This window comes from Hakea prostrata, chromosome 9, assembly GCF_041222555.1.
Source record: "Hakea prostrata isolate BN-2017 chromosome 9, UWA_Hpros_2, whole genome shotgun sequence".
Taxonomy (NCBI): Eukaryota; Viridiplantae; Streptophyta; class Magnoliopsida; order Proteales; family Proteaceae; genus Hakea; species Hakea prostrata.
The window spans coordinates 60,589,693-60,617,422 of record NC_142608.1 but is presented as its reverse complement, the minus strand read 5'-3'; the positions used below and the strand labels follow the sequence as shown (position 1 = coordinate 60,617,422).

The window sequence follows — 27,730 nt, the reverse complement described above, 5'->3', positions numbered from 1 at the left end:
CTTGAGCATAGTCTTGAGCATTAAAGAATTGAAGCAAAGCCCAAAGCTTCCACGTAGGAGGTCAGAGTTCGAATCCCCTTGGGGCCAGGGGCGAAGCCCCGCCTATATTAATTATATAAAAAGCGCCTTGAGAATGTAGTTGTGGTACGCGCAAGCTGGCCTGGATGAATCTCATTTCCAAAAAAAAAAAAAAGAATTGAAGCAATTAAAAAAAAAAAAAAAAGTTAGCAAACAAACTTACTTAAATTAAAAAAAAAACTTGTATGTAAGTGCTGGTTTTTCACCCAATGGCTTTTCAAGCCTTTAAAAAATTTGGTGGGTAAAACCCTGATGCCTATCACCACCGGTCAGTCCAGAGTCCAGACTAGACTCCAGCTCAGATTCCAAACAAATTGAGAAAACAGTTAAAGAATCAAAATTTAAATTAAACTTGACGAAGAAAAAGGGCATTTTACAGATTGCGTCGTGTTCAACGACTCGTCGTTGGTATGTGGTGAACTGGAGCAGTTGATTACCGATCTCCCGCTTTCCTTGTAACAACCCTTATTTTCTTCCTGCCCAAAGTCTCTATTGACCCATAACCAGAACATTCAAGCCTTCTGTGCCTTCCTTCTTCGGTTGATTTTAATTCTTGCAGTCATGGCGACGAGTGGAAATCAGAATATCAACGCCAAACTTGTGAGTTTTAAAATTCTCATCGTCCCAACGCTGTTTCATAACCGTCAATTTTACAAAATTTGTTTTGTGTAATTCTGGAATAGTTCTGCCATGGGTTTCTTTTGATTCTCAAAAATATGAAAATTTTGGGTTTTGTTTGCTGTTGTATTGGTTTATTAGTTTTTCTTCTTCATTCTTATCCTAAAAGCTTATTGTTGCATGGGTATTTTCGTTAAACATATTCATGCAATCGATGTCTTGAGGCCTCTAATTCTTTGTTGGATTTTGTATTTTTTTGTGTGGGTTTTTTCATAATTTGCCTGAATTTCGATAATAACTGCTTTCCAATGGGCTAACAAATTTCGATTAACTCTGTAATTTGGATTTCCTCCTTTTAAGGAATTTCATAGGTCTGTTCAAGACCTTTAACCATGTATTGCTTCACCATGTTAGACATTCAATTTGATGTAATATTTTTTTCTGTGTTGGTTGTAGAAGCTTCTACAGTTTTGAATTCTATGAGTGCCTTTTTCTTTAATTATATAACCATTTTAATGAGTTGTCTCACTTTAGATATGGTTTCTGCTCACATTAGACGAGTTTGGAAAGTTTCTCGAATTATAGTCTTATATGATCCTTTCAATTTATGTTTCAACTTGATTCTGTTTTGGATATTATCATAAATTTGTGGCTTCCTTCTGAAATTGATCGTGCCCATGTGGGTGTTCCGGTTGATGTTACAGGTCCTTCTTGGAGATGTGGGAGCTGGAAAATCTAGTCTAGTTCTTCGTTTTGTTAAAGGCCAGTTTGTTGATTTTCAGGTTAATTCTTATGCTCATTAGATGATTCAAGGCTCTACTTCTATTTCTAAACCATGTTCCCTTGGTATATGAGGCTTATGTTTTTGATTCTCTGTTGGTGCAGGAATCCACCATAGGTGCTGCATTTTTCTCACAAACGTTGGCTGTCAATGATGCTACAGTAAAATTTGAAATTTGGGATACAGCAGGTCAGGAAAGGTATCATAGCTTGGCCCCAATGTATTACAGAGGAGCAGCTGCTGCAGTTATTGTGTATGATATAACAAATCAAGTAAGTGTAAACTGATGAAACTGCCTTGTATATACGCATAAACTAATGAAATTTGTCCATCATACTCAAAAAGTAATAATCATGCTGAAAAAGAAAAATGAATAGATTTATGTTTCCTGCAGTTTATGAGGTTTGCCTTTCCAACTTAAACTGTAATTTTGCATGGATAACATAAAACTATATACATTCTTTTGTCTTGAAATATATTAAAAGTCTGTAAGATATTTGTCAGAGGTTTTTTTTTTTTGTACATTATTTAAATTCTTATATATCCACCAAATATCTGAGTTTTAGGTTAACTGAAATGATTTGATGTACAGTGGTTTCTTCTCCAGATATAAACTAAGCTCCTTGATGTAACCAGCCCTAGACAGCCCCCAAGCAAGGCCCTAGCCCATCCAAAAGCTAGAGACAACCCGGGGGGCTGAACTGAACCAGGGGTAGAATAGTCATTTTCCACCCATAGATCGAGTCATAGTTAGTCGGTCAAGTTAAATTTTATTTAGGAAAATTAATTGTATTTTTATTTCCAATTTTGGATTCCTAGTTGTTGAGTTAATTTTGGTATTTGATTGTTAGTAGGAGTTGTTAGTTGGTTAGGATAAGGGCTCCCTAAGTTTAAGAACCTTATCTTGATGGTAGTTATATTTTAGTCAAGTCCTATTTTAGCAAGTAATTGAATCCCAGTTAGGAAGGGATTCCCTAGTTGAGTCTAGTATGGTTTTAGAGGTTTTAAGTAGCCTAGTCTTTGATGTAATTTTTCGGTTTTTTGATCATTGAATGAATTGATTTGAGAATTTGGCTTTGGTAAAGTTGTGGGATCCCTTTTGGGTACCCTGCGGCTGGAACAGTGCTTTTGCTTCTTCAACTGAAGGCCATCTTCTTCTCTAAATATTCAACCTCAAATCTCGGCAAGTTTCTTCAACCAAAGTAAGTTAAGAAGCCCCCAACCCCTTCCCTTGCAGTTCCAGCCCATCCCCTGCTAAACCCTAGCCACAGTAGCCTTTCTTCTTCCCTTCCCCTTCCCTGCGTCACGGCCAGCACCCTTCCCTCATTCGACCTTAATTCCCAGCCCCTCTAGACCCTATTTACCCATCCCTAGCATCGCCCCTAAGCCTAGAACCCATTCCCAGCATCCATTGCCCAATCAGCCCTAGCTATAGAGAAAAAAATTCTGCAACTCTTCTTCTTCAATCAGTTTTGCAAAATTTTCTCAAAACCCAAATTAGCCTAAATCAGACCTAGAACTCCAACTCCAGCCTTCGTTGGATCCCAAAACCATCACAAAAAACCCTGAGGCTTGATCAAATTCCCTTGCTGGACTTTCCTGGTCTACCCTAATTTAGGGGAATTACCTAGAAACCACCCTAGCCCTAGCCCTAGACCTCGGGTTTCATTAGTCCTTCTCTTTGTTGTTGTTCTATATGCTGGTTCAGATTGATCATTTAACTTACACCTTTCCCTCCCAGACTTAAATATAACAAATGACGGCATGACTCAACTCCAAACTGCCATACCTTTGAGAATGGTGACGATAGATGAGGAGATTTTGTCTGCATTACTGAAAGGACATTAAACAAACATATTTGAGGAACATATCTATGGATGTTAGTCGGTTAGTACGTTGAAAATTTACTAGGCAAAGAGCAGTGGCCAATCTTTATAGGAAACTGTAGGTTTCACCATGAGATTACCTACTTATTTCAGTGTCCAGACTATGTTGTTGGATCTACTGACAATATTTCACGTACCCTCTGTGAAGTGTGAATGCAGTAGCAAAATTAACCAACTAGAATTGCTCCTAATAATTGTAAGAATCATAGGTTAGGTGTCATGGCATTGTTGACACCTCTGATCCGTATATTCTGAAACAATAAACGTGTTGTTGATGGCCAAAAGTTCATGGAGCAGTAGCTTTAGGAGTTTTCCCATATGCTTTTAACATCTGGAACCTGAACCCAAATGCTAAAGTATAGCCTGATGTGTTTTCTTGTTGTCCTAGTTGTACCTTACGCAACATGGGAACACTAAAATAGGGCTGTGCCAGCAATCCAAAGCTCATGTAGTTGCTAGGATACTTCTGAAAAAGTTGTTGGGCTAAATACAGTGTTTCTATGAGAGCTAAAAGGAATTCTATTAACAATGAATCATTTCACACTTCATAGGGGGACCAAAAGCTTTCTTACTTCAATGATCTTGAGTACCATGTCCTGAATGTGGGCATTTCTTAGTAGTCAGCCTCAAATTAATTCTGCAATCCTCTTTGGGTTGTCAGCCTTTCCATCCCCCCAAATGATTCTTCTGCTTGACAATCCGAAAGAAGATATATATTGGAAAAGAAAAAGGAGTTTTTCTTTCATAATGCATTATGGTTTATAAATCTTCCCATCAATTGGGTAGACAACTTTCCCCCTTATCTTTTATATGAATGTGGCCATGCATATCTGCCTGCAGTATTTTATGATATAGAATTTCAGTTTGCAAAATTATTTTGATTAGCTAAGGATTTCTCAAATTTTTTAGGCTTCATTTGAGCGTGCAAAGAAATGGGTGCAAGAGCTTCATGCTCAAGGTACTATCTTAACTCATTGGCCGGCATATATTAGTGGACTTCTATACCTAATCTATCTAACCAAATACAGTGGATGGTGTACCTTCTGGTGGAGGGTATTTGGGCAATTAATTTTTTGTAGTTATTCTTGTGTGACCGAGTAAAACCCATGTATCTTTGTGATTGTATTTCTGTTTTTGGCTTTAGGTAGTTCTAATATGGTTATGGCATTAGCTGGAAATAAAGCTGATTTGCTTGATGCAAGGAAGGTAACAGCTGAGGTAAAGATACTTGTTATTGTCTTAAGTTTTCATTCTGATTAGATTTTCATATTACTTCTGATTATTGCAGTATCTTTAAAACAATGTCTGCTTTATTGTGCTGTCAAAAGCATTCCTATTGCTAGTTTGGTAAATTTGCATTTCCAAGTTCCATTTGATGACTTTTTCACTGGTTTTAAACTCTTGATTATCCTCCATCTTTCTTTCCCCCTCCCCCCCTTTTGTTTGCTTTTGTACGTGTTTTTATTTTAATTGCAATATTGTGCTTGTTAGTGAAGTATTGATCTTACAGCAGCATAAATTGCAAGTTATGTCAGATGGTGTGATTGGTCGAACAGGTATATGACATGTGGACCTGTTGTAGTTTTGTCTGGACTTCACTGAGTTGAGTTTGAGTTTCGAGATTACCATTTGTTGAATCCTTGGGATCATCTCATCTTGGATGTCATCAATTGCATTTGCGCCATTCCAGTGATGAGTTTGGCTGTGCTGCTACATTTTCTAGTATCATTTTGTGGAGAGGGGTTGTAGTTCGTGCTAACTGATTTTATGTAGGCTCCTTTCCCATGCATGGATTTCCATGGTATATGGATAAAAAGGGCATACCCAGTGCATGAGCTCCTGCCACTGCAGGGTCTGGGGATGGCAATGACGTATGCAGCCTTGCCTCTGCTTCAACAGAGGTGCTGTTTCCACTTTCCAGACAAGAACTTGTGACCACTTGATCACAGTGGAGCAACCTTGGCCATTGCAAGATGGCACACCCTTTTCCATGGCTCATATACTCTAGTAGCTTACCTCATTCTCTCTCCTCCTTTGGTTGATATGTTTGATGATGCAAGGCTTCCAAAAACCTTATGCATTTCAGCTTAGGGAATCAGAAAGTAAACTGTAAATTGTAAAATGTGAAATTTGACTTAATGGTAAAGTTGAAGGGTAAGAAAAGGAATTCCAAAAAGAATAAAAGAAAATAGAACATCATGAGATTGTGAATTTTGTATGTGGGAAGTCTTGATGAAGTTGAGACCGTGAAGTAGGTCAGGAGACTTAGGACCAAATAAATGACAGATCAATAATTATCCAGACCAAGAGAGACTTGGAAGAGCAGTATGCTGGGGAATGCCATACCATTTAGTGAGGAAGATTTTGTGTTTAAAGTTTAAACTAAGTGGATGGGTTGTGTTGGTAGGTGTAATGAAGACCAATTATTGATTGGAGAAGGTAATTTGCAAGCCAGATAATTGTTATATGGCAGGTTGCTCGAAGAAACTGCAAAATACAGCAAGATTTGATTAGGAAATTCAATGAAAGTGTGCTGGTATACAACATGATTCATTCAACTGATCACTTAAATAAGCCTACAAACCTGAGATCTTGAATAAATTGCTTATCACAAACTTTGTACCACTGCAGGAAATAAAGTTATAGCTGGAGATCCATCAGAGGTGAAGCAAATCTAGAAGATCCATTTATCAGCTTAGACATACTCCATTATTCCCGCGGATCGCTAATTTAGAATCCATTAACTATAAGATTTACCGCCCCAGTGTAAGGTGTATGTAGAAAACCTTTTGATACTATATCTATTCTAATTAGACAGCTCTCTATTGAGTTGACTCTTGGTTGATGATCCCATGGTCAATGAGACACTAAAGAGGAAGGATAAATCATAGAAATGTGGGAGTTTAAATGCTTTAACTCATTGTATTTGAACTTGATGGTGAATTCAGAAATCATCTAATCCAGGAGGAATAGGCCAGTTTAATTTGCCTTCATTACATTGGAGTTCAGATCTATTTGATACACCGATGGATTGAAAAGTGCCCTGATTCAATTGACTCAACTCAAGCAAAATATTCCTTCCCCCACTTCTAGGGGCCTGTTCTCAATAGGAGTTTAATGACTGCATGATTCATCTTGCTTACCTCTTCTAAGGTCCTCTCACTGATTTGCCTCTTGTTCTTGGTTTACCCTTTTTTCCTACCCTCTGATTCATGAAGAGATGGGAATGTCCATGTTTGTGATTTCAACATATCTTGAATCTAGGATCCTTTCTGCCAGACCATTAATACAGCCACAGCTAGGCTGCTTATTGAGTTGGCCTAATCTGTGTTTTTCAAGTTACTGGTTTACAAGACCACGTCAAACCCATAGCATGTGATTTTTGTTAAGGCACATTTACATTGAAACCATGACTTAAGTCCATTCCCAGAGAAACCTGATTGATGAATTAATTAAACAAATGGGTTCTAATAGTTTATCTCATGAGAGATCATCGTCCTGAATTCGTTTCACTGGATTTCTTCTCACTGTCCAGTGAGCTCATGATGGTTTCTGCAGGGATGTGTATAAGATTCACTCCCACTCCTACATGCATACTTTTCTTTTGGACTTTATATTATCTCTTTAACTTGTATCATGATCATCTTTGTCATGTACTGTGTGTGATCATTTTTGGCATACAAGGTTCCTTCTTTTGTTTGCATTACTTAACATAAATGAATTATTATCTGTCTGATAACCTTATAAGGGATTTTTTTTTCAATACTGTTTTGTGTTTCAGGAAGCACAAACATATGCGCAGGAAAATGGTCTTTTCTTTATGGAAACTTCTGCAAAGACTGCAATTAACGTCAATGATATTTTCTATGAAATAGGTACACTTTGCCCCTCTTGTGATTGAAAAGAATTATAGCAGAGACAGTTGGAAATACTGTAGAAACATGAAACTTTTGACTCCTGTATAAAAAATTCACATATGGGGTGGTGCATCTCAGGTTGTCTGTGCCTGGTTATATAAAAGCCCAAGGTTACGTGTGCCCTGTCCTGGCCCAGCTCTACTCGAGCTGCCAATCTGAACTCAACCATGTCTAGCTGGCCTAGATGCCCCTCCTTAGACGTTTATACATATTTGCAAGGAATTAAACCCTACTTCAGTCCAAAAATTCTGTTTGCCCTATCGGACACAAGGCCATCAATGCCTGTATCTTTAAATGCTATCAAATTAGAAGTATTAGGCATATGGTTAATATGGTTGTATTATGATTTAAGTCCCTATCCAATAGTCAGTGAGAAATGTCAGCCCAATGAAGATGGGCAAGCTCAATACTGTCGACCACCGACATCAAGCATAGGTGTATGATTTACAAAGGTTTCTCTCTCTCTCTTTCACACACACACTCACATATCAAGCATAACTGTATGTTGCACAAAGGATTCTCTTTATGCTTTCATATATCTTTTCTGATATTGTTCGTGTTGTTCGTACAGCAAAAAGGCTGCCTCGAGCACAAGAGGTGCAGAACCCTTCAGGAATGGTCCTAACAGATAGAGCAACTGAGAAAACCAGTTCATCATGCTGTTCTTGAAATTTCTTTGTGCCACTTCATCAGCATCACCTTGTATTTACGAATTCGGCTCCATTCACACCAGTAGTTTTCCTTCTGTAAAAAGCTAGTCTTTGGCTGTTTCTTCATTGAAATCTGGAACTGGAAATTATTACTTGATACACGAGCATGATTAGACGTGTTCTCTTTGTGCATGCCTAGCCTGATTTTCCATGGACAGAGTATGTTGGAAGCTTGGTACGTCGTTTTCAGTATAGGAGTGGAAGATTGAACTGGAAAGTGTTTCAGTACCCTTGTCAGAACTGAATTTCATAAGTAAGATTTGGAACTTCTAAAGCATCAGGATGCTCATTAGGGAACTCTTGATGAAATAGGAATTTTATTTTATTTTATTCTATTTATTTATTTATTTATTTTTGCAAAATTAATTGAACCTTCCAAATTGAATTCTCTATTAAACATGTATTTATCAACATTGAGCTGTTCAATCATCCCTCCCTTCCCCTAAACCCTAGAAAAGGATTTAGTAGCAATGACGATGATGAGAGACTGTTTGTGGTTCATCTAACCAGAAGTGTGCTGCTTAGCTTGGTTAAATCCAGAAGCATAACAAAACAAAAGAGGGGGATATATTTTCCTTTGGTGAGTCTGGATCATTTATTAGTGAGGGAAGAGGATTATACTATCTTTACATTCAGTAGGAGAATTTACTTAATTTGATTAATCTTGTCAGTGTTTAGGAAGCTCTCTTATGGTGGAAAGTAAATTTTTTTCCACATCTATGACCTATCGACTTAAGTGGAAAAAATATCTAGATACCCATTTTGTACAATTTGAAGAATTATCTATTGCCAATAAGCATATTTTCTGTTAAGTTTGAATGCAAAGTGACAGATTTGCTACTGTGTGGTAAAATGACTTTAATGCCCTTTCACTTTCCTCACATTACCCAACTCTTAGGAGAGAGAAGTCACCCATATTCTTTTTACACTCGCCGGAAATCCTACCATGCAACCACTGCCCCCACTTTCTCCTATGCTAAAAATTTTGGTTCGTCTTCTATTTAGATTTTTATCCATTTTGCATTTGTTGAATCTAAGATTGCATGTTTTTGGTGTATCAATGGGAAAAATATTTTTTTTTTAATAGAATCTGGGGTTCAGTAGGAAGTGAATTAGAAGCTTCGTTCTACAATTATAGATTGTAATGTACATTGTAGGGTTGTTCGAGAGATTTTTTTGGAGGGGGAGTTGCTTTTAATTATGAGTGAGTCATAGATAGTAGTGAGATGGATAAATTAAAGATTGACTGGCAAAACTAGGAAGGATAAGATAATAAATGATCATATTAGAGTTGGTCTGGGAATCGCTCACATAGGTGATAAGTTTTGAAAAAGTCTTTTGAGGTGTGATGACCATGTTTAACGGAGAGATATAAATGCCTCTGTACTTTGACCATGTTTAAGGTGTCCAAATCCTTGACTTCAACTTCAACACCAGTAACTCAGGTCAAATTTGGAAAAGTTGTTAGTCTAGCTCTTCACCTTTATTTGGAAAAAGGGATACCCAACCTAGAGCCCATCATCAAGATCTTGAATTCTTCAAAATTGATCAATCCATCACCATCACAATCAATCCCACTAATCATTATCTTGCATGCTACAAGCGATGTTTCTTCCCCAGACTCCTCAACACAGTAGGAAATTCTTCAGACCCCTTTCTATCGATGTCATATATTGAGAAAGCATCCTTCAAATCCTCAAGAACTTTCACAGTATCTACCCCTTTCGTGTTCAACTCAATAAACTCATTCTGATCAATAAACCCATCTCCATCCGAGTAAACCTTTTTAATCATCTTCTCTTGTTCATCCTCTATTGCAGGATGACCAAGACTCCCCATAAATTCACCAAACTCAGACGAAGAAATCTTCTCATCTCCATTCACATGGAATTTTTGGAAAACTTTCTCAAGCACCTCGATCTAGGTCTTCGCCTACGTTAATGAAATTGGCACAGATTCAATTAGGTTTCTTTGCCTTCCATTGATTGACCTTGAAGGAGAACTTGATTTCGAAGTGATTTCTTCTTTCGACCAAGAAAAGACCTAATGTACTACTTTTTTATTTGGAGTATTGTAAACCTTCCTTAATTGCCCACAAAAAAGCACCTAATGTACTACTTTTTTTCCAAACTTCTTTTTTTTTTTGGTAAGCTTTTTTCTTAACTTCTTGCCTTAGAATAGATGAGCTTGCCATTCTCCATAAGCCCCATGCTCCAACCTGTTAATCTTAGAGATTCATTATATACTCATGCACACAATAATATAGAAGTGTGAATAACACATTTGGATGAGGAGTTATGGAAACTTGAGTTTGTTAGGTTGTATAAGTTGTTGTTTTGGTAGTCATTAATGGCAGGTGTTATGAGTAGCTCCATGAGCCACCTGTTAATACTTTTTATTATCTTAATAGAACCTTTTTTTTGGGGGGGTTCATTATTATCTTAATAGGATTGGGTTTAAGTTTGTCCATTATTACATTATTTCTTTCAACCCATAGAAAGTAACAAGTGATAACAAACTCAAAGAAAAACCGGTTAAAAACCACCAGTTTTTTGTTTTTCTAGTTGAAAATCAACTAGAAGGCAAGTGCAGAGATGCATAATTGTTTCTTGGGTTAGGTGTTTCATTTGTAGCACAAAATCTCTTTTGATCCATTCGCAAGAGATTTTGATAATAAAAGAGATTAGGTGTACTAGTGGGACCCATTGCCAAATGAATTTGTCATTGTTTACAGGAATTGTATAACTTCTTCAGGTATTTCAAAAGTCCTCTGGGACATACACCACCCAAAAGCAAAGGCCAGATAACCAAACGGAGACTCCAATTAATCCTACTTTAGTTTGCTCCTTTGGTGCTATGCAACGAGGGATTTTTGTTGGTGACTGTGCGAGCATACATAATCGACACGAGTCTATAAAAGAAATCAATTTGAAATTTATTTGAATATTTAAAAAATATTTTAAATATTATTTTTTCTACCTTTAGAATTCCCAAATTAACAAAATTAGTTTAAAACCGACCCCATAATACTTAAGTTCACAAAACTAACCCCAAGTTTATCTCAATCAGATAGAACCCTAATCCTATTTTTGGCACCAATGTCTTTAATGATATCAAAACTGCCATCCGATGCTCATGTTCTCATAGCATTCAAATCCCCGGAGAAAATGGATTCTCAGACAAGATTTCAAAATGGGACTGACAAACGTGGGCTAATTTTGTGAATTTAAGATATCCAAGAGGTGGGTTTTAAACTAATTTTGTGATTTGAAAATTCTAGGGGTAGAATAACCTAATATTCCAAATCTTTAGAGATTTCAAATCTATGAAGTCATAATTTATAAAATTAATTGTTTGGTTAAAATTGAATCTATGGAATGAAATCTGTGGATTCATTTGTGATTTTTATGAATGCACAAATGTTTAGCATATTTCTAGTAGGGATGAAATCTCTCGATTTCACCCCATACCCATAAATCTACAGATTCACGTTTTTAGTGTAAAAAGATGAATCTCTAGATTTCATGAATCCATAGATTTTCACAACCAAATGGGTATAAATCTTGCATTCATGAATCTAGAGATTTGAAAATCTTTGAATTCATGTAACCAAACAGGCCCTTAAATATTCAAATAAATCTTAGGCTTTGATTTCTTCTATAATCCATGTCAATTTTTGATGCCTGTGGACTATTATCCGTGCAGGAGCAAACAAAAATCCTCGATTATTCTAGTTGAAGGATTTTTCTTTGCGCCTACGCTCTCGCAATTACTCGCCACCTATCATTGATTTAATCCAACGGTTCATAACATGGACAAATGTTATTTAAGTTAAAAGGTTCTAAAATTACAATAACCTACCCCTCAGACTAATAAAATTCACAAAAAAAAAGGCAGAAATTGAGAGTTAACTAAAAACGAGTTGAAGAACTAAACCCTAGCCCTTGAATTTGCTATCTTTGTCCCAAGCATCCAAAACCTTCTCTCCAAAGCTCCCACTTGGCCAATTTAATCCTTTCTTCTTGCCATCTATTCCATCTCATGGGATGGATGAAGATGGTGAAGGAAGTAGCGCAAAAGCCCAGCTCTTCCCTCTCAAACAATTTCATTTTTCAACAGCTACTTTGGTTTCGAATCATAATATCAAAGTAATTCTACTGGCACAAGGAAATGGAAACAAAAGAAGATCAACATCAATGCCTAAAAAGATCTATGATGAATCCTTGGATGCAATCTCTCAGAAACACGCAACAATGCTTGAGCGTTAGTTCAACCTCCATCAATCTCGTCTTTAACAGTCTCGTAAGACTGACAACTCCTCCTCTTGAGTCCACAAAATCCTCCATAAATCACTTCTTAGAAGCTAAATAATCCATCCAGGACGAGCTAGATGGTTGTTATCTCGTTTTCGACCCGGAGTGCAATGCTCGTCTGAAAATGATCTGTAGAAGGTGTCATTGCCAAACTTGAGAAACTTGTCTTTGAGAACTTTTATTTTTTGTCTTCTCTCGGAATTCCGTTAGGGTAAAATTTGTTCATTAGGGTTTTGATTCTTGTTCCTCAATTACATTTTTCCCTTCTGACCAAAAATCAGATTGATGGTGCAATGGTAGGTGTATTTAAGTTGGGGTTTAGATTCACCAACTATTGGTTTTTGGATGGTTATTTGGACATCATTGAAGAGTTTGGATTTAACAGGATGAGTTATGTGAAATTAACATATATATATATTTCAAATCCCAAATAACTTAATTTCGAAACTACATTGTTTTTGGTCATTGGATTAATAAAGTGACACAATTCACGTTATGAGCTTGCATGGGAGATATCTGCATAGGTGCGAACAAAAATCCATTAACGATTGTTTCTTATTATGGTTTTGAATCTCATACAACCAAAAATAACAACCTAATTACAAAGTCATGAGGTTCCATGCTTCCATTAGACAAACAAAGCTTCATGAATAGGTTAACTAGATTTTTAGTAATGGGAATTGACAGAATTTATCTGAGGAGGGAGACAGAAACATTATAGACACAACTGACTGATACAGTAGAACTATTTAGTAGATTAATAGCCAGAACTGCCATTAACGGCCACCTAATCTATTTACTGTGAAGTCCTTGAGAAGCTGCAGCAAGAGCGCAGTCCATTGGATGGAACCCAATTCTCTTATTCATTAAGTCATAAACGACCTCCACATTATGTTGCTGAAAATTCCCAAACACTCCAGCTGGTCCGGAATTATCACGATCATCCATGCTTTGCAATAAAAGGCACTTTGGCTGAATTGAGTTGCTTGGAGCTCTCATGGCGTAGAAGTAGTTCTCCTTTGGTAACACTAATGTCACATTATTCAAGAAATGGAAAGACATTGAAGGAAGAAGATCATCTGATGCGGTTCTGTTGCTTACGGAATAGGGAACATTGTAACATAGATCGAATCCAGAGTTGGTTTCGACTTCGGTTGCCCGAGTGAGATTTATCAAAGACTGCAGTTTTGTGATGAGCTGTGAATAGATGGGCTCAGGTAAGTGAGTGTAAGTTGTGCCTGAGTCGATCAAGAAACCACCATTACCTTCAGAATCAAAACTACTCAAGCTTGAGGGGGCTTCAAGTACTGCAGTCTCATCACCCACAGTAATGGATTCCAGGCCAATATAATAAAAGTTTGGGTACATGGGACTCCTCAACATTAGTGTAAATTGTGAATCATTTTTGGTAGAGATTGCAAGGTCTCCTATAACTAATGGGCTAGAGATATTAGGATTGTTGACATACTTGAATGTCAAGAAGCAATGAGAGAAGGCCTTTTGAAGCAAACCAAGTTGTGAGGGGAGGGAGAGTGCACCCCTGCCAAACCCAGCAATTCCGATGGGTTCTTGATATGCTACTCCGGCACAGCCGAAAACAAAACTTGGAAAATCCATTGTAACATTAGGGCTACTTCCATGCACTATAAGGTTATCGCTAGTTAGGTAACCAGTGACAACTCCACCTGCATAAGTGTAAGAAAAGGAAGGACAAGGTCTAAGGCAAGAACCGTTGAAAAGGGTTCTCAGTCCACAACCAGCCACGGTACATGGGTCATATGAATTATCAGAACTATGGAGATCAATGCAGAAGGAGCTGTTACATAGGTCTCTTTGGGCTGAAGTGGATTGCAAAGGAGAGAAAGTGGGCATTATCCTGTACTCATCACACTCTATGCAATCAAAAGTCAGGCTACCACAAGGAACCCAAGTAAGATCACTCCCAGTATCCATGTAAACTTGAACGACTTGTGGGGGTGTCCCTAAGTTTAGAGAAATCAAATACCCATCTCTTACTTCTCTCAATGGCTCAATCACGTCTTTCATGTCGAATGGTTTCAGGGTTGCAGCTGTTGATGCAGAAGGGATGGCAAGGGAAGAAGCTCTGGAGTGAGTCAAACCCAATACTAATGACATATCATCATTGTGCCTTGCGTGGCATAGAATGATAACAAGAAAGGTGGTGAAGGTTGCTATGAAAAATGTCCTTTCCATTGCTTAATTGGGTTTGAGGCTCTGAGCTAATGTGAAAGACTGATTAAGCTTCTATTTATATGAGAAGTGGAAAGATTAAGCTGTTGATCATTGACGATGATAGACCGAGTCGTACATAATTGGTTAGGATTTTTTTAACTTTGAAAATCCTATATTCTCTCTCTTGTTGTAACTACTCAAACCCAACATTTCTTATCGTAGATCAATTCTATAAATTCAAAACTGTTGTAAATGAAGAAATATATCCAAAACAAGAAAGAAAATCTGGACAAGATGAGTTGAAGTCTTCAATTGAATTATGTGCATTACATATTTATAGTAGAAGTAGCATTTTTTTTTTATATGAAATATCAAAGTCTACTAGGAAATACAATATATGATTATTGCACACAATAAGATATTCTTGATACGGAAGGATATATTGCTAAGAACGTGAATCTCCATAAGTGCACACTGAGATGACTGAGATCTTCATTTGGAAACATCTTTTGGTATGATCTCTTTGGAAGTGATGGACATCAACAATTAAATACTATTTATAACACTCCCCTTAGATGTCCATCAATAGATAATGTATATCGTTAAAACCTTACTTAGAAAAGCAAAAAAAAAAAACCAGTGGAAAAATGTTTTATTGAAGGAAAAAGAGTATGTGTGTATATATAATATTTATTACTAGTTGTTTCATTAAAAACCTTACTAAGAAAACTTTGTGGGACAAAACCTTGGTGAAGGGAAGAAAAGTGCAACACGTATTTTACTCCCCCTAATGATTACATCATTGAGTACGCACATCCCAATTTCATATACTAGCTTCTCAAAATTTGAAGTAAGCAATGACTCAGTAGATAAATCTGTCAAATTATCACTTGATAGAATTTGTTGAACATTGATTTCGCCATTTCATTGAAGATCATGAGCGAAGAAAAATTTTCGTGAAATATGTTTTGTTCAGTCTCCTTTAATATATCATCCCTTTAATTGAGTTGTGAATGCAACATTATTTTCATATAATATTGTTGAATGCCAATTTTTTTTTGCGGGCCGGGGGGGTTGTTTAAAGTCTAATAACCAAAGAAACTCAAACCATAATTTTTAGCATAGGGGAATGTGGTGGCAGTGATTATCGGTAGGAGAGGGGTGGTGGTTGCCAGTGATGGTGCAATTTAGGCAAGGTGTAGGAAGAAGATGGGAAGATGAGTCACTTGAGGGTTGGGTAGTGCAAGTGAGAGTGAACGTGATAAGCATGCATTTACCATTATTTATTTGATTTAATTCCTCATACTTATTTAATTGAAGACAGCTAATTGAGTATTTTTGTGTATTTTTGTGTATTTTTCAGGAATAAGGTGATTTTGGATATTAGAGATAATATGGAGTAAAGTTGGCAAATATATTAGATATTGGTGGATTTTAAATCATGGCATTTAATCTTGATGTCAAAGAAATCATGAAAAGTGAGATCTTAGCCAAATTGGAAACAGGTGGAGGTCTAAGGAACAAAATTGGTAATAAATCTGAAAATCGGGTAAACAGACATACCTTCAGTATTTTGTGCATATCTCTCTCGTATGAGCTTGGATTGCGGTGATTCAAGATACTATGGAACAATATTGAAAATATCTACAACTTTCTAGTTTTGAGTTTTTTCAATATCCGAACGAATAAATGTCAAATCGACGGGTAAAGAGAAGAGATTCATTGTGTGCGGAGAGACACAAAAGAGAAGCCAGCCACAGAGAAAAGAGAAAGACGGCGAACGTGGCTCTCATCTCTCTCATTGCTGAAGAAGAATACCACATCTCTCTCTCTCTCTCTCTCTCTCTCTCTCTCTCTCTCTCTCTCTCTCTCTCTCTCTCTCTCTCTCTCTCTCTCTCTCTCTCTCTCTCTCTCTCCCTATGTTTCATCTTTATTTTTCTTATGAACTTTGTGATAATGAGTAGCTAGTTCCTTTTCTTTGGGATGTAGATGAACCATGCTTATTTCATTAATTTGATTGTTCTATATCTTCTAGTTGAATGTGTTTGAGTTTGGCCAAAGATATTCTATAGCTCAGCAAACTAAGCGTGCCAAGCTTCCGCGAAGGACGATAGTCTTGCGAAGATAGGGCATTACCTAGGAAGACCATCCCTAATTTGCTTTGAAGTGTAGAGTTATATTAGCTAGGGAAAAGCATTGCGGATTCAAAACCCCAAAGATCTTCACATATTCATAGTTAACGTTTATGCATTAATTAGTAGATTTAGTTTAAATTAGTTTTGTTGAATTCAATTTAGTAACTTAGCCTTTTAGTTCCCCATAGTTCGACTCCGTACTTTCTGCTTGCTAGATTAGTATAGGATTTTATTTTTGATTGGTTAGCGACACGATCAAAGGGGCATTAAAGTCATTTTGCCACACATAAAAGTAAATCTGACATTTCAGATTCTAACTTATTAGAAAATGTGCGGTGGGTAATGAGTAATTTTTCCCACTTAAGTCGGTAGGTCACAGTTTCATCGCATTTAAGTGAGTTCGCAGGAATCAAAACAAAAATCACAAATAAAAGAACAACTTATTAGGAATTTTCTAATATAGCTTCTTATACCCACTATATTTTAAAGGATTCCACCCTCATTCTCTCTCAAAGTTAATGCATTAAAAGTTGGTTGGTTGATTTAATGTAAGCTAATGGGCTGATGCCATCAACTTCTTACAACCAGATTTTTTTTTTTTTTTTTTTTTGGGTAAACAAAGAAAGTATATTAAACTTAAAACTTATCACTCATACAAATTACAAATAGCATTAGAATTGTTCAAGAGGTTAGAGGTTGCCCTACTAATAGTGTTGGTACTAGTAGAACTAGTTGCCATATTCGAGAAAGTTTTCAGGTGTGCTGCCGACTTGAAAGTTACAAAAGGAGGCATTAAAAAGTGTAGACTTGATGTCTATCAAAATCGGAATTAAATTGATAGGCCACTACTTCTTTGGTGGGGCACGTAGGAAAATGACAGCCACTTAATCATTTAGACAAACGTGTTGAATTTGAGCTGTTTCCAATTTGGGGTATTGTAAGCCTTCCTTGATTGCCAATAGTAAAGCATCTAATGTACTACTTTTTTCAAACTTACTGCCTTATTATTGTAACAGGATTTTTTTTTTTGGTTCATTAATATCTTATATGATTGGTTTTAAGTTTGTCCATTATTATAATATTTCTTTCAACTCATATAAAGTAACAAGTGATTACAAACTCAAACAAAAATCACTAGTTTTTGTGCTTATTTACTTGGAAATCAATTAGAAAGTCATTGCAGAGATACAAAATTGATTCTTGGGCTAGGTGTTCCATTTGTAGTGCAGATTCTCTTGATCCACTCGCAAGAGATTTTGATTATAGAAAGAGATTTGGGTGCAATAGTGGGATCCACTACCAAATCAATTTCTTATTGTTTACAGGAACTATATAACTTCTTTAGGGCCTGGTTGGTTACGCGAATTCAGAGATTTGAAATCTCTGGATTCACAAATGGGAGATTTTTACCTGTTTGGTTGTGTGAATCTCTAGATTCATGAAATCGAGACATTTTTCCTACAAAACGTGAATCGAGATTTATGGGTATGAGGTGAAATCCGAGGGATTTCACCCATACTATCAAGCGTTAAAGATTTGAACCATAATTCAATAAATCTTTTTAGGTAAATCTAGAAATTTTCAAAAATTCAAACGAAAAACCAGAGAGATTTGAAGTCGAGATTTGAAATCTCTAAATTTTGAACTGGACCAAGTCACCCTTAGGTATTTCAAAAGTCCTCTGGGACTTACACCAGCCAAATAATGTCAAAGTGCTTCGATGAATAACCAATAATGTTGAAGCACTTTCACAGTTAATACTACTTCACTTTGCTCCTTGAGTGACATACAATGAGGGATTTTTGTTGGCGACTGTGCAAGCATAAATAATCGACACGAGTCTATAGAAGAAATCAACGTTTTAAAAATTATTTGAATATTTAAAAAAAAAATTAATATTATGTTTTTATAAATTTATAATTCTGAAATTCACATAATTAGTTTAAAACCGACCCCCATAATATTTTAAATTCGAAAAGTTAACCCCAAGTTTATCTCGATCAGATAGAACCCTAATCCCATTTTTGGCACAAAGTAATTATACTGGCACAGGGAAATGGGAGTAGAAGAAGATCAGCATCAACGCCCAAAAGGATCTATGATGAATCCTTGGATCCAATCTCTCACAAACACGCAACAATGCTCGACCGTCAGTTCAATCTCCATTACTCTCGTCTTCAAGAGTCTCGTAAGACTGACAACTCCTCTTGAGTCCACAAAATCCTTCATACATCGCTTCTCAGAAGCCAAATGATCCATCCAAGACGAGTTAGATGGCTATTGTCTGGTTTCCGAACCGGAGTGCATTGCTTGTCTGAAATGGGTTCTGAAGGTCTCCATGTCCATTGCAAAACTTGACAAACTTATCTTTGAGATCTTTTATTTTTTGTCTTCTCTTGGAATTCCATTAGGGCAAAATTGTTTAATTAGGGTCTTGATTCTTATTCATCGATTATGTTTTGCCCTTCTAACCAAAAATCAGATTATTCAAGAAATGGAGGGACATTGAAGGAAGAAGATCATCCGATGCGGTTCTGTTGCTTACGGAATAAGGGACGTTGTAACAGAGATCGAATCCAGAGCTGGTTTCAAATTCGGTTGCCCGAGTGAGATTTATCAAAGACTGCATTTTTGTGATGAGCTGTGAATAGATGGGCTCGGGTAAGTGAGTGTAGGTTGTGCCCGAGTCGATCAAGAAACCACCATTACCTTCAGAATCAAAGCTACTCAAGCTTGAGGGAGCTTCAAGTGCAGTCTCATCACCCACAGTAATGGATTCCAAGCCAATATAATAAAAGTTTGGGTACATGGGACTCCTCAACATTGGTGTAAATTGTGAATCATTTTTGGAAGAGATTGCAAGGTCTCCTATAACTAATGGGGGTAGAGATATTAGACTTGTTGACATATTTGAATGCCAAGAAGCAATGAGAGAAGCCCTTTTGAAGCAAATCAAGTTGTGAGGGGAGGGAGAGTGCATCCCTACCAAACCCAGCAATCCCGATGGGTTCTTGATAAGTTACTCCGGCGCAGCCAAAAACAAAACTTGGAAAATCCATTGTAACATTAGGGCTACTTCCATGCACTGTAAGCTTATCGCTGGTTAGGTAACCAGTGACAATTCCACCCGCATAAGTGTAAGAAAATGAAGGACAAGGTCTAAGGCAAGAACCATTGAGAAGGGTTCTCAGCCCACAACCAACTGCGGTACATGGGTCATATGAATTATCAGAACTATGGAGATCAATGCAGAAGGAGCTGTTACATAGGTCTCTTTGGGTTGAGCAGGATTGCTCACTTGGCATTGACTTGTAGTCATCACAGTCTATGCAATCAAAAGTCAGGTTACCACAAGGAACCCAAGTAAGATCAGTCCCAATCTCCATGTAAACTTGAATGACTTGTGGACTTGTCTAAGGTCTGATGGTTACATCCACCAAGTGATTGTATAGTAAGTTATGTTTGTGTTCCAACTCGTACGTTCTCTCCAGACTTATTTTTAATGAATGTCTGCAATTTGATATTTGGCCGGAAAAAAAGAGTAGATTTTGATTGTAGGAAGAGCTTAGGTGGAGTAGTGGACCTATTGCCAAATAAATGTCTTATTGTTTACAGGAACTATAACTTCTTTAACTTCTTCAGGTACTTCAAATGTTCTCTGGGACTTAAACCAGCCAATAATGACAAAGTGCTTGCATGATTAACCAATAATGTCAAAGTACTTCCACAATTAATTCCACTTCAGTATGCTCCTTTAGTGCCCTGCAATAAGAATAATCCAGCATCTAAACCCTATTAACAATTGTTTCTTAGTACGTTTTTTAATCTCTTACAACCAACAATGACAATCTGATTATGAAGGCACGAAGTTCCATTAAACAAACCAAGCTTCATAGATAGTTTAATGAAGCTACATTTTTAGTAATGGGAAGTACAATAGTTTAATGAAGGTACATTTTTAGTAATGGGAAGTACAACTGACAGATTTTATTTGAGGAGGGAGACAGAAACATAAACAAAACACACAAGTACAAAGATCCCACTAGGTTTTGTAACCCACAACTGATACAGCAAATTTATTTACTGGATTAACAGCAAGAACTACCATTAACTGCCACCAAAATTATTTACCATTAAGTCCTTGAAAAGCTGCAGCATGAGCACAGTCCATTGGATGGAACCCAATTCTCTTATTCAGTAAATCATAGACGACCTCCACATTTTGTTGCTGAAAATTCCCAAACACCCCAGCTGGTCCATAGTCACCATCATCCATGCTTTGGATTAAGAGGCACTTCGCGACAGTTGAGTTAGTTGGAGCACTCATGGCATAGAAATAGTTCTCCTTGGGTAACACTAAGGTCACATTATTCATGAAATGGAAAGACATTGAAGGAAGAAGATTATCAAATGCAGTTTTGTTGCCTAAGCAAGGAACTTTGTAACAGAGATCAAACCCGGTTCTCATTTCGACTTCAGCTGCCCGAGGGAGACTTATCAAAGACTGCATTGTTGTGATGAGTTGTGAATAGAAGGGCTCAGGTAAGTGAGTGTAAGTTGTGCCTGAGTCAATCAAGAAACCACCATTACCTTCAGAATCAAAACTACTCAAGCTTGAGGGGACTTCAATTGCAGTCTTATTGCCTACAGTAATTGATTCTAGGCCAATATAATAATAGTTTGGGTACATGGGACTTCTCAACATTGGTGTAAATTGTGAGTTATCTTTGGAAGAGATTGCAAGGTCTCCTATAACTAGCGGGCTTGAGATATTAGGATTGTTGAGAAACTTGAATGCCAAGAAGCAATGAGAAAAGCCCTTTTGAAGCAAACCAAGTTGTGAGGGGAGGGAGAGTGCACCCCTACCAAACCCTGCAATTCCGATGGGTTCGTGATAAGTTACTCCGGCGCACCCAAAAACAAAACTCGGAATATCCCTGGTAACATTAGGGCTACTTCCATGCACCTTAAGGTTATCCCTAGTCAGGGAACCAGTGACAACTCCACCTGCACCGTAAGTGTAAGAAAATGAAGGACAAGGTCTAGGGCAAGAACCCCTGAGAAGGGTACTCAGTGTGCAACCAGCCATGGTGCATGGGTCATATGAATTATCAGAACTATGGACATTAATGCAGAAGGAGCTGGTGCACAGGTCTCTTTGGGCTGAAGTGGACTGCAAAGGGGAGAAAGCAGCCATTGCCTTATAACTTTTGTAGTCATCACAGTCCATGCAATCAAAAGTCAGGTTACCGCAAGGAACCCAAGTAAGATCACTCCCAGTATCCATGTACACTTGGATGACTTGTGGGGGTGTCCCTAAATTTAGAGAAATCAAATACCCATCTCTTACTTCTCTCAACGGCTCTAACATGTCTAGCATGTCTAATGGTTTCAGGGTTGAAGTTCTTGATGCAGAAGGGATAGAAGGGGAAGCTCTAGAGTGAGTCAGACCCAACACTAATGAAGTATCATCTCTGTGCCTTGCATGGCACTGACTGATCAATGTAGTGAATAGGAGAATAACAAGAAAGATCGTGAAGGTGGCTATGAAAAATGCTGGCTTTTCCATTGCTTAATTGGATTTAAGCTGGTATGAGAGGACTGATTAAGCTTCTATTTATAATGAGAACTTGAAACTTAAGCTGTTGATTAATTGATGGGTTATTAGTTATAAATTAGGGTTCGTGCGATCTGATATGAATACCACTGAGTTAAGATTGAAGACTGAATTTAGTCCAATGAGGTAAAGAAAGAGAGTGATAAACTAGCATTTCCAAATACAGAAACGAGTGGGGAACGGCGCTGCCAATAAAACAAAGAGATTTCATGATTTTCTAATGCAGGAGGGCCTGTTATAGACGTGCGCATGCTTTGATTTCTATGTTTTCATATATTCTTTGTCTGTGGTTTCTAAAGGTGGCTGAACACACTAATGAGTTTTCCAGGTTTCAAGGTAATAGCACCTACAAAAAGATACTCATCTGGCATAAATAACAAAAATTCAAGACCTACCAGTGTCTTTTTTTTCTTTCTTTTTTTGTCCACCTCATTTGAATGCAATCAAAGCTTTAAAATCTTTTGTTAATGTTATAGATAAGCATGTCTAATTTTGAAACCTAGGAAGATATGAATACAGTATTTTCACTGAGGATTGTGTTTCAGCCGAGCTCCGTTGAAGGTGTTTTTGGTCATTTCAAATGGGTACTCATACCAAAGTATCTAAGCCAAGTACCAGCATTTTCTTAAGATAAAGAGGTGATAATATTTCTGTTAAAAGAACATGAAGGAAATGCTACACTTTCCTTAGGAATAATCACACATTTTTTAAGTTTAGAACCAGAAAGAAAGAATGACTTTTGGTTGAACTGAGTAGGTATAGTTTTGAAACTGAGCATGCCAGTGCCTAGAGATGATTATATCTGGATTATAAAGTTAAGGGTTTGAGTGGTTTAGGTTGTTGATAATTAGATTTCCAATTTTTTTCCCGCATGCATTAAATGGTATTGGTTGTGATCCTACCCCACCAAAGGAGTAGGCATAAGTCATTTCCTACAACATGATTGCTGCAAACGTTTAAACCTCACATTTTGTGTCTGTGGAGAGAGAGAGAGAGATGAACTAATTATATCTGGAAGAGATAGAGGGTAATGACCTAATTATATCTGGAAGAGAGAGTAATGACCTAATTATATGATATCTGGAAGAGAGAGAGAGAGAGAGAGTATGAACTAATTTTATCTGGAAGAAGTGAGTATATCTCCTCCCATAAAGCTGCTTCCCTACTAAATCTTACTACTACTGTTGTCCCAACTTATCCAAAGCTTTTGTGTCTGAAAATGTTAAAAATCACACTTAAGCCTTCACAATTGAGATTGATTGCTTTAGGGTTAATTAAATATTCAGAAGCTGGCAAAGTTTGATGAGTTTGTAAAGCTTCAGAGAAGCAAGAAAGCTTAATCATTTTAGCTTAAAAGAAAATTCATTCAATAGATGACATGGATTATACATTGGTTTGATCAATATAATGCACTAAACATCATGAAATGGAATATGACAGAATTGCTTTACATGTCAATAGGGACTGTGCCTTCCGAGGTAGGGGATGGTTGAAACCAACAGTGACCTTATAAATATTGATGTAAACACAACATTCCACAAGTATAGAGTTGCAAATACAACTTTCTATGATACAAAGACAATGACCGCTACACACCCACACAAACGAAAAAGAAAACAGTAAAACAAGAAGGCAATACACCAAATACCACGAAGCCCCACCAAAAATGGGGAAGATAATGTACAAGAGAAAAGAAAGGGGGGAGTTGCAACCCACTAGTCTGAGGAAGAAAAAAAATAACCAAAACCCCAGGAAATAAGAATAAACATGTTCCTTAAGGAACCCAAAAGCAACAGGGTAGCTAGGGGAGAGACTACAATCTAGAAAAACATTGAAATAGATGGCTTTCCATATCAAGTCAAGAATTTAGATTTCGTATGTAGTCCATCTTCTCATGTTCTACACCCACCAAAGGTGAAAGATCAGTGCATTGAACACCATTTTTTGCCACATTACAAATAGAAGAGTCACCAAGTGCATGAAAACCATGCCCAAACCCTAGAGAGACCATAAGAACATCTGAAGCCAAACAAATGGTGATAATGGATTTCGTCAATAAAGAGCTAGAGAAAAGCAGGAAAAGAAGAGCTAGTCTAAATCTTAAAAACTGTTCTAATACAAAATACAGCTAGGACTAACATTAGGAGATGAAGCCTTAGGTGGAAACACAATGGTTAAGAGCTCTCAAAGTAGTAAAGGCATGAAGAGGGATATAGCAGAAATTTTAGTCATGAAAATCAATTCTTCTCAATAAAATACGACCTTTTACCCCCAAAAAAATTACCATTAGAGGAGTTCAATCTTGAGGTGACATTGGAAACTCAGCTGCTCATCATTTGAATGTAACAGGCCAGAAGAACTTAAAATATTGAGCTAAACTGATTAAGATAATTAACCATAGGATTCGAAAAGGGACAGAACCTCGGCACATCAAAAGCTTGACCAACCACCACCACACACCCAAAAAGTAAGAAAAAAAATTCTGATTGCTTTAATCAACACCACTTCACATAATATAAAAACAGGTTTCAAAGGTCACGACCTTCCCAAAGTAGTAAAGATAACATCCAGCCTTCTCCACCTTAAAGCTAAATACAAACTCCCTGAAATGCGGCTCTGTGAGTGACTTTGAAAGAGATAATGGATCCTAACTTCTACTCCAAAAGTGAACTTGCCGGCCGTTTGCTCTTTGAGCAATCAAGGAACTGCTGATGACATGGAGATGAATCAACATCCTCTTCTTGTAGTGTAGATTAATGCAAGTGTTTTTTAAAATATTTTATAGTAATTGATTCTAGAGTGAGAATCTCACCTTGAAGCTGAATTGAAATCCAAAAAAGCCACAAAGTTTTCTTATTCTATTGATAAGTAGGTCTTATTCTATAGGCCTGCAGTTTCCTTGACTCTGAGTGCCCTTTATTAGGATTTTATTATTTATTATTAATTTAAATTGAACACTGGAGTTCAATATTTTCATGAAGATGATAGGAAGGAGGAGATGGTGCAACTAATGGCCATGGCCATGGCCATGTCCACACAAGCATAGATGGTTTCACTATGAGATGAAGAAAGAGAGAGAATACCCAATTATGGAGAAGATTTTGTAATGAACTCTAAGTTTTCCCTACGCCACATGTGAAGAAAGAGGAGAAAAGAAATAACCAAGGAAAAACGAGAGAATAAATAACAAGGAAAAAAGAGATAATAAATAGAGAGGAATTTTAAGAATTGAAGAGTTAGTTTCTAATTGAGATTTAACCATTTATTTCTTACATGTAAGTAGTAGTGTAAATGGATAAACAAAATCCACTCCCGAATTTGCATCCGCATCCATTTAGTGGTATCCGAATCCGTTCGATTACTTATAAAATGCGGATATGGTATACCCATTTTCTACCGATTATTATCCGTCTGATTAAATTATCCGATAAAGTTACTTATTTGTATTTATTTTTTATTTTTATAATTTTTTACTTGAGGTATGTGACTACTTTTCTAGATTTTCTACTAAAATAACCAGCAAAGTTACTAAATTCTTAAACTTCAAACTTAGCCTCACAAATAAAACGGTAACAATGTCTACCGGTAGTCGAAAACTTGTATTCAATCTGTATTAATCCTCATTTAAAAGAACTAACAGGGGTTGGTCCAAGTGGTAAGCAGTTTGGTCCACTTAAGCAAGGTTCCGGTATTGAAACCTTGTGATGCAAAAAAATCCGCGCTGGGAGACTCACTCACCGGGCCTTGGAAACCGAGGTTGGCAACCAAAAAAAAAAGAAAGAAGAATCTACTTAATAAAATAATTATCCGATTATCATATGGTATTATCATTACCCAATCCGAATCTGATCCATTTACACCTCTACATATAAGGTTTGCATTGAAACAAGCCATAATAAAATTGAACTTCTATAAGGGCTAGATATTTTTTAAAATATTTCCAAATATACAACCTTCCAAAGGAAAAAATAAAACTAAATGAAGTTAGTACAATCATGAACAAAATATAAAGGGGGAAAAAATCCCTTGGAAGAAATATGAGGGGGAATACCTCAAATGTCACTAAAAATAAAATCTAATGGATGTAGACCGTGGATGGATGATGCATGAAAAGCAAGAATGCATCTAACAACTTACAAGATGACAAGTTAAACAAAATTATTTAACATTTTAAATATAAACTTTTACATGCGTCTCCTTCGAAAAAGAATCCCTTTATGTGTGCCCCTTTAAATCCCCCAATTACATGTACCCCTTCAAAAACGGGGTTCAATTACCCAAAAGGCCAAAAGTATAATATTAAAAAAAATCATTTTATCCACTTAAATTGGGCCCACACACACTCTGAACATGATCAATATTTCAGTTTGGCTCAGTCTGCACTAACACTGACACTAACACCCATTTTATGTTTAAAAAGTACATAAACCCCAAAATTGAATTTCCATTAGATATATTTGTCAAATTTATTATTAAAAACAGTTAAATCACTATTTATTTTAAAAAAATAACCTTATAATAAACATAAAAAGTGTCTGAAAAGTCTTTAGTGACAAATTGGATAAATATATCCAATAAAAATCTAATTTTGAGGTCTCTTTACTTTTTAAACATAAAGTAGGATGTCAATGCTTTAAAGTTTCCATTTGAAATGTAAGTACAATTTACTCTTAAAAATATCATTTTACCGATTGGGTGGAGCCATGGAGGGAATGAAGGGAAATATATATTTTTTTTAATTTTACAAAGCTACACTTAATTTTTCAAATTTACAAAAGAACTCCCTGTGTGCCTTGTGAGCAAAACATACTTATCTTCGGCAACTAATCCACAAAACAGTACCTCTCTTCGGTAACTACTTCCGGCGAAAATTCTCCCTGAAAACCAAACTGATAGTGTACAAGAAGAGAACGACGATGACACTAATCTATCCACGAAATCCTTCAACAACAACCTCCTCCTGCCGGCAACTTTTGTCGCCGGAGATTCCTTGCCGTCTTTATCCTTCAGTCCAAGGATGGAATCAGAAACTCCTCCTCGTGTGTACAGGGGCTCCACCACCACTACCACCACCACCACCCGAGAGTTTTCGTCCACCACGTACTCGAATGATCCCATGGAATAGGACCTACGAGTGTTGGGGAGACCACTGGAATCGAAAACAGTTCTCTGTTCACTGAAGTTGCCTATCGCTAACCGGAAAGTCCTCCCTGCCTTCTTCTACATTATATTTCATTGAGTGAAATTATTCTTTATTGGATAAAAATAGGTCAAAACCTCTCAGTCATATCCTCCTTCCAGTAAATGAATCAATCTACTTAAAACAGAAAAATGAAATTATCTCACCACCGTCAGTTTATCCCAAGTAGGAACAGATTTAGGGAATTTGGTCAATCTAACATAAAATAGAATAGAACGAATCAGAACTTGGGGTGGTGGTTGCCGGTGGTGATTTATATTTTCCGACAAAGTGTAGGAAGAA

The 27,730-nt window shown here is 36.9% G+C and overlaps 3 protein-coding genes and 2 pseudogenes across 3 annotated transcripts; 1 reads left to right on the top strand and 4 right to left on the bottom strand.

The window, feature by feature from the left end:
- The first annotated feature begins 415 nt into the window (after positions 1-415).
- On the top strand, positions 416-8,391 carry LOC149005943 (ras-related protein RABF2b). Its single transcript, XM_089168192.1, has 7 exons — positions 416-678; positions 1,401-1,478; positions 1,582-1,749; positions 4,273-4,321; positions 4,508-4,581; positions 7,145-7,238; positions 7,852-8,391. Exons 1-7 carry the CDS (start codon positions 640-642, stop codon positions 7,947-7,949), a joined length of 600 nt encoding a protein of 199 aa, XP_089024318.1. The 5' UTR covers positions 416-639; the 3' UTR covers positions 7,950-8,391.
- A 1,082-nt stretch (positions 8,392-9,473) lies between these two features.
- On the bottom strand, positions 9,474-10,200 carry LOC149005942 (putative calcium-binding protein CML25 pseudogene; annotated as a pseudogene).
- A 2,895-nt stretch (positions 10,201-13,095) lies between these two features.
- On the bottom strand, positions 13,096-14,517 carry LOC149005941 (putative aspartyl protease At4g16563). The gene has a single exon (XM_089168191.1). The coding sequence runs from the start codon at positions 14,515-14,517 to the stop codon at positions 13,096-13,098; it is 1,422 nt and encodes a 473-aa protein (XP_089024317.1).
- Positions 14,518-19,098: 4,581 nt separating this feature from the next.
- Positions 19,099-20,739, bottom strand: LOC149005940 (putative aspartyl protease At4g16563; annotated as a pseudogene).
- LOC149005939 (putative aspartyl protease At4g16563) lies at positions 20,498-22,204 on the bottom strand. Its single transcript, XM_089168190.1, has one exon. The coding sequence runs from the start codon at positions 22,198-22,200 to the stop codon at positions 20,755-20,757; it is 1,446 nt and encodes a 481-aa protein (XP_089024316.1). The 5' UTR covers positions 22,201-22,204; the 3' UTR covers positions 20,498-20,754.
- Positions 22,205-27,730: the final 5,526 nt, after the last annotated feature.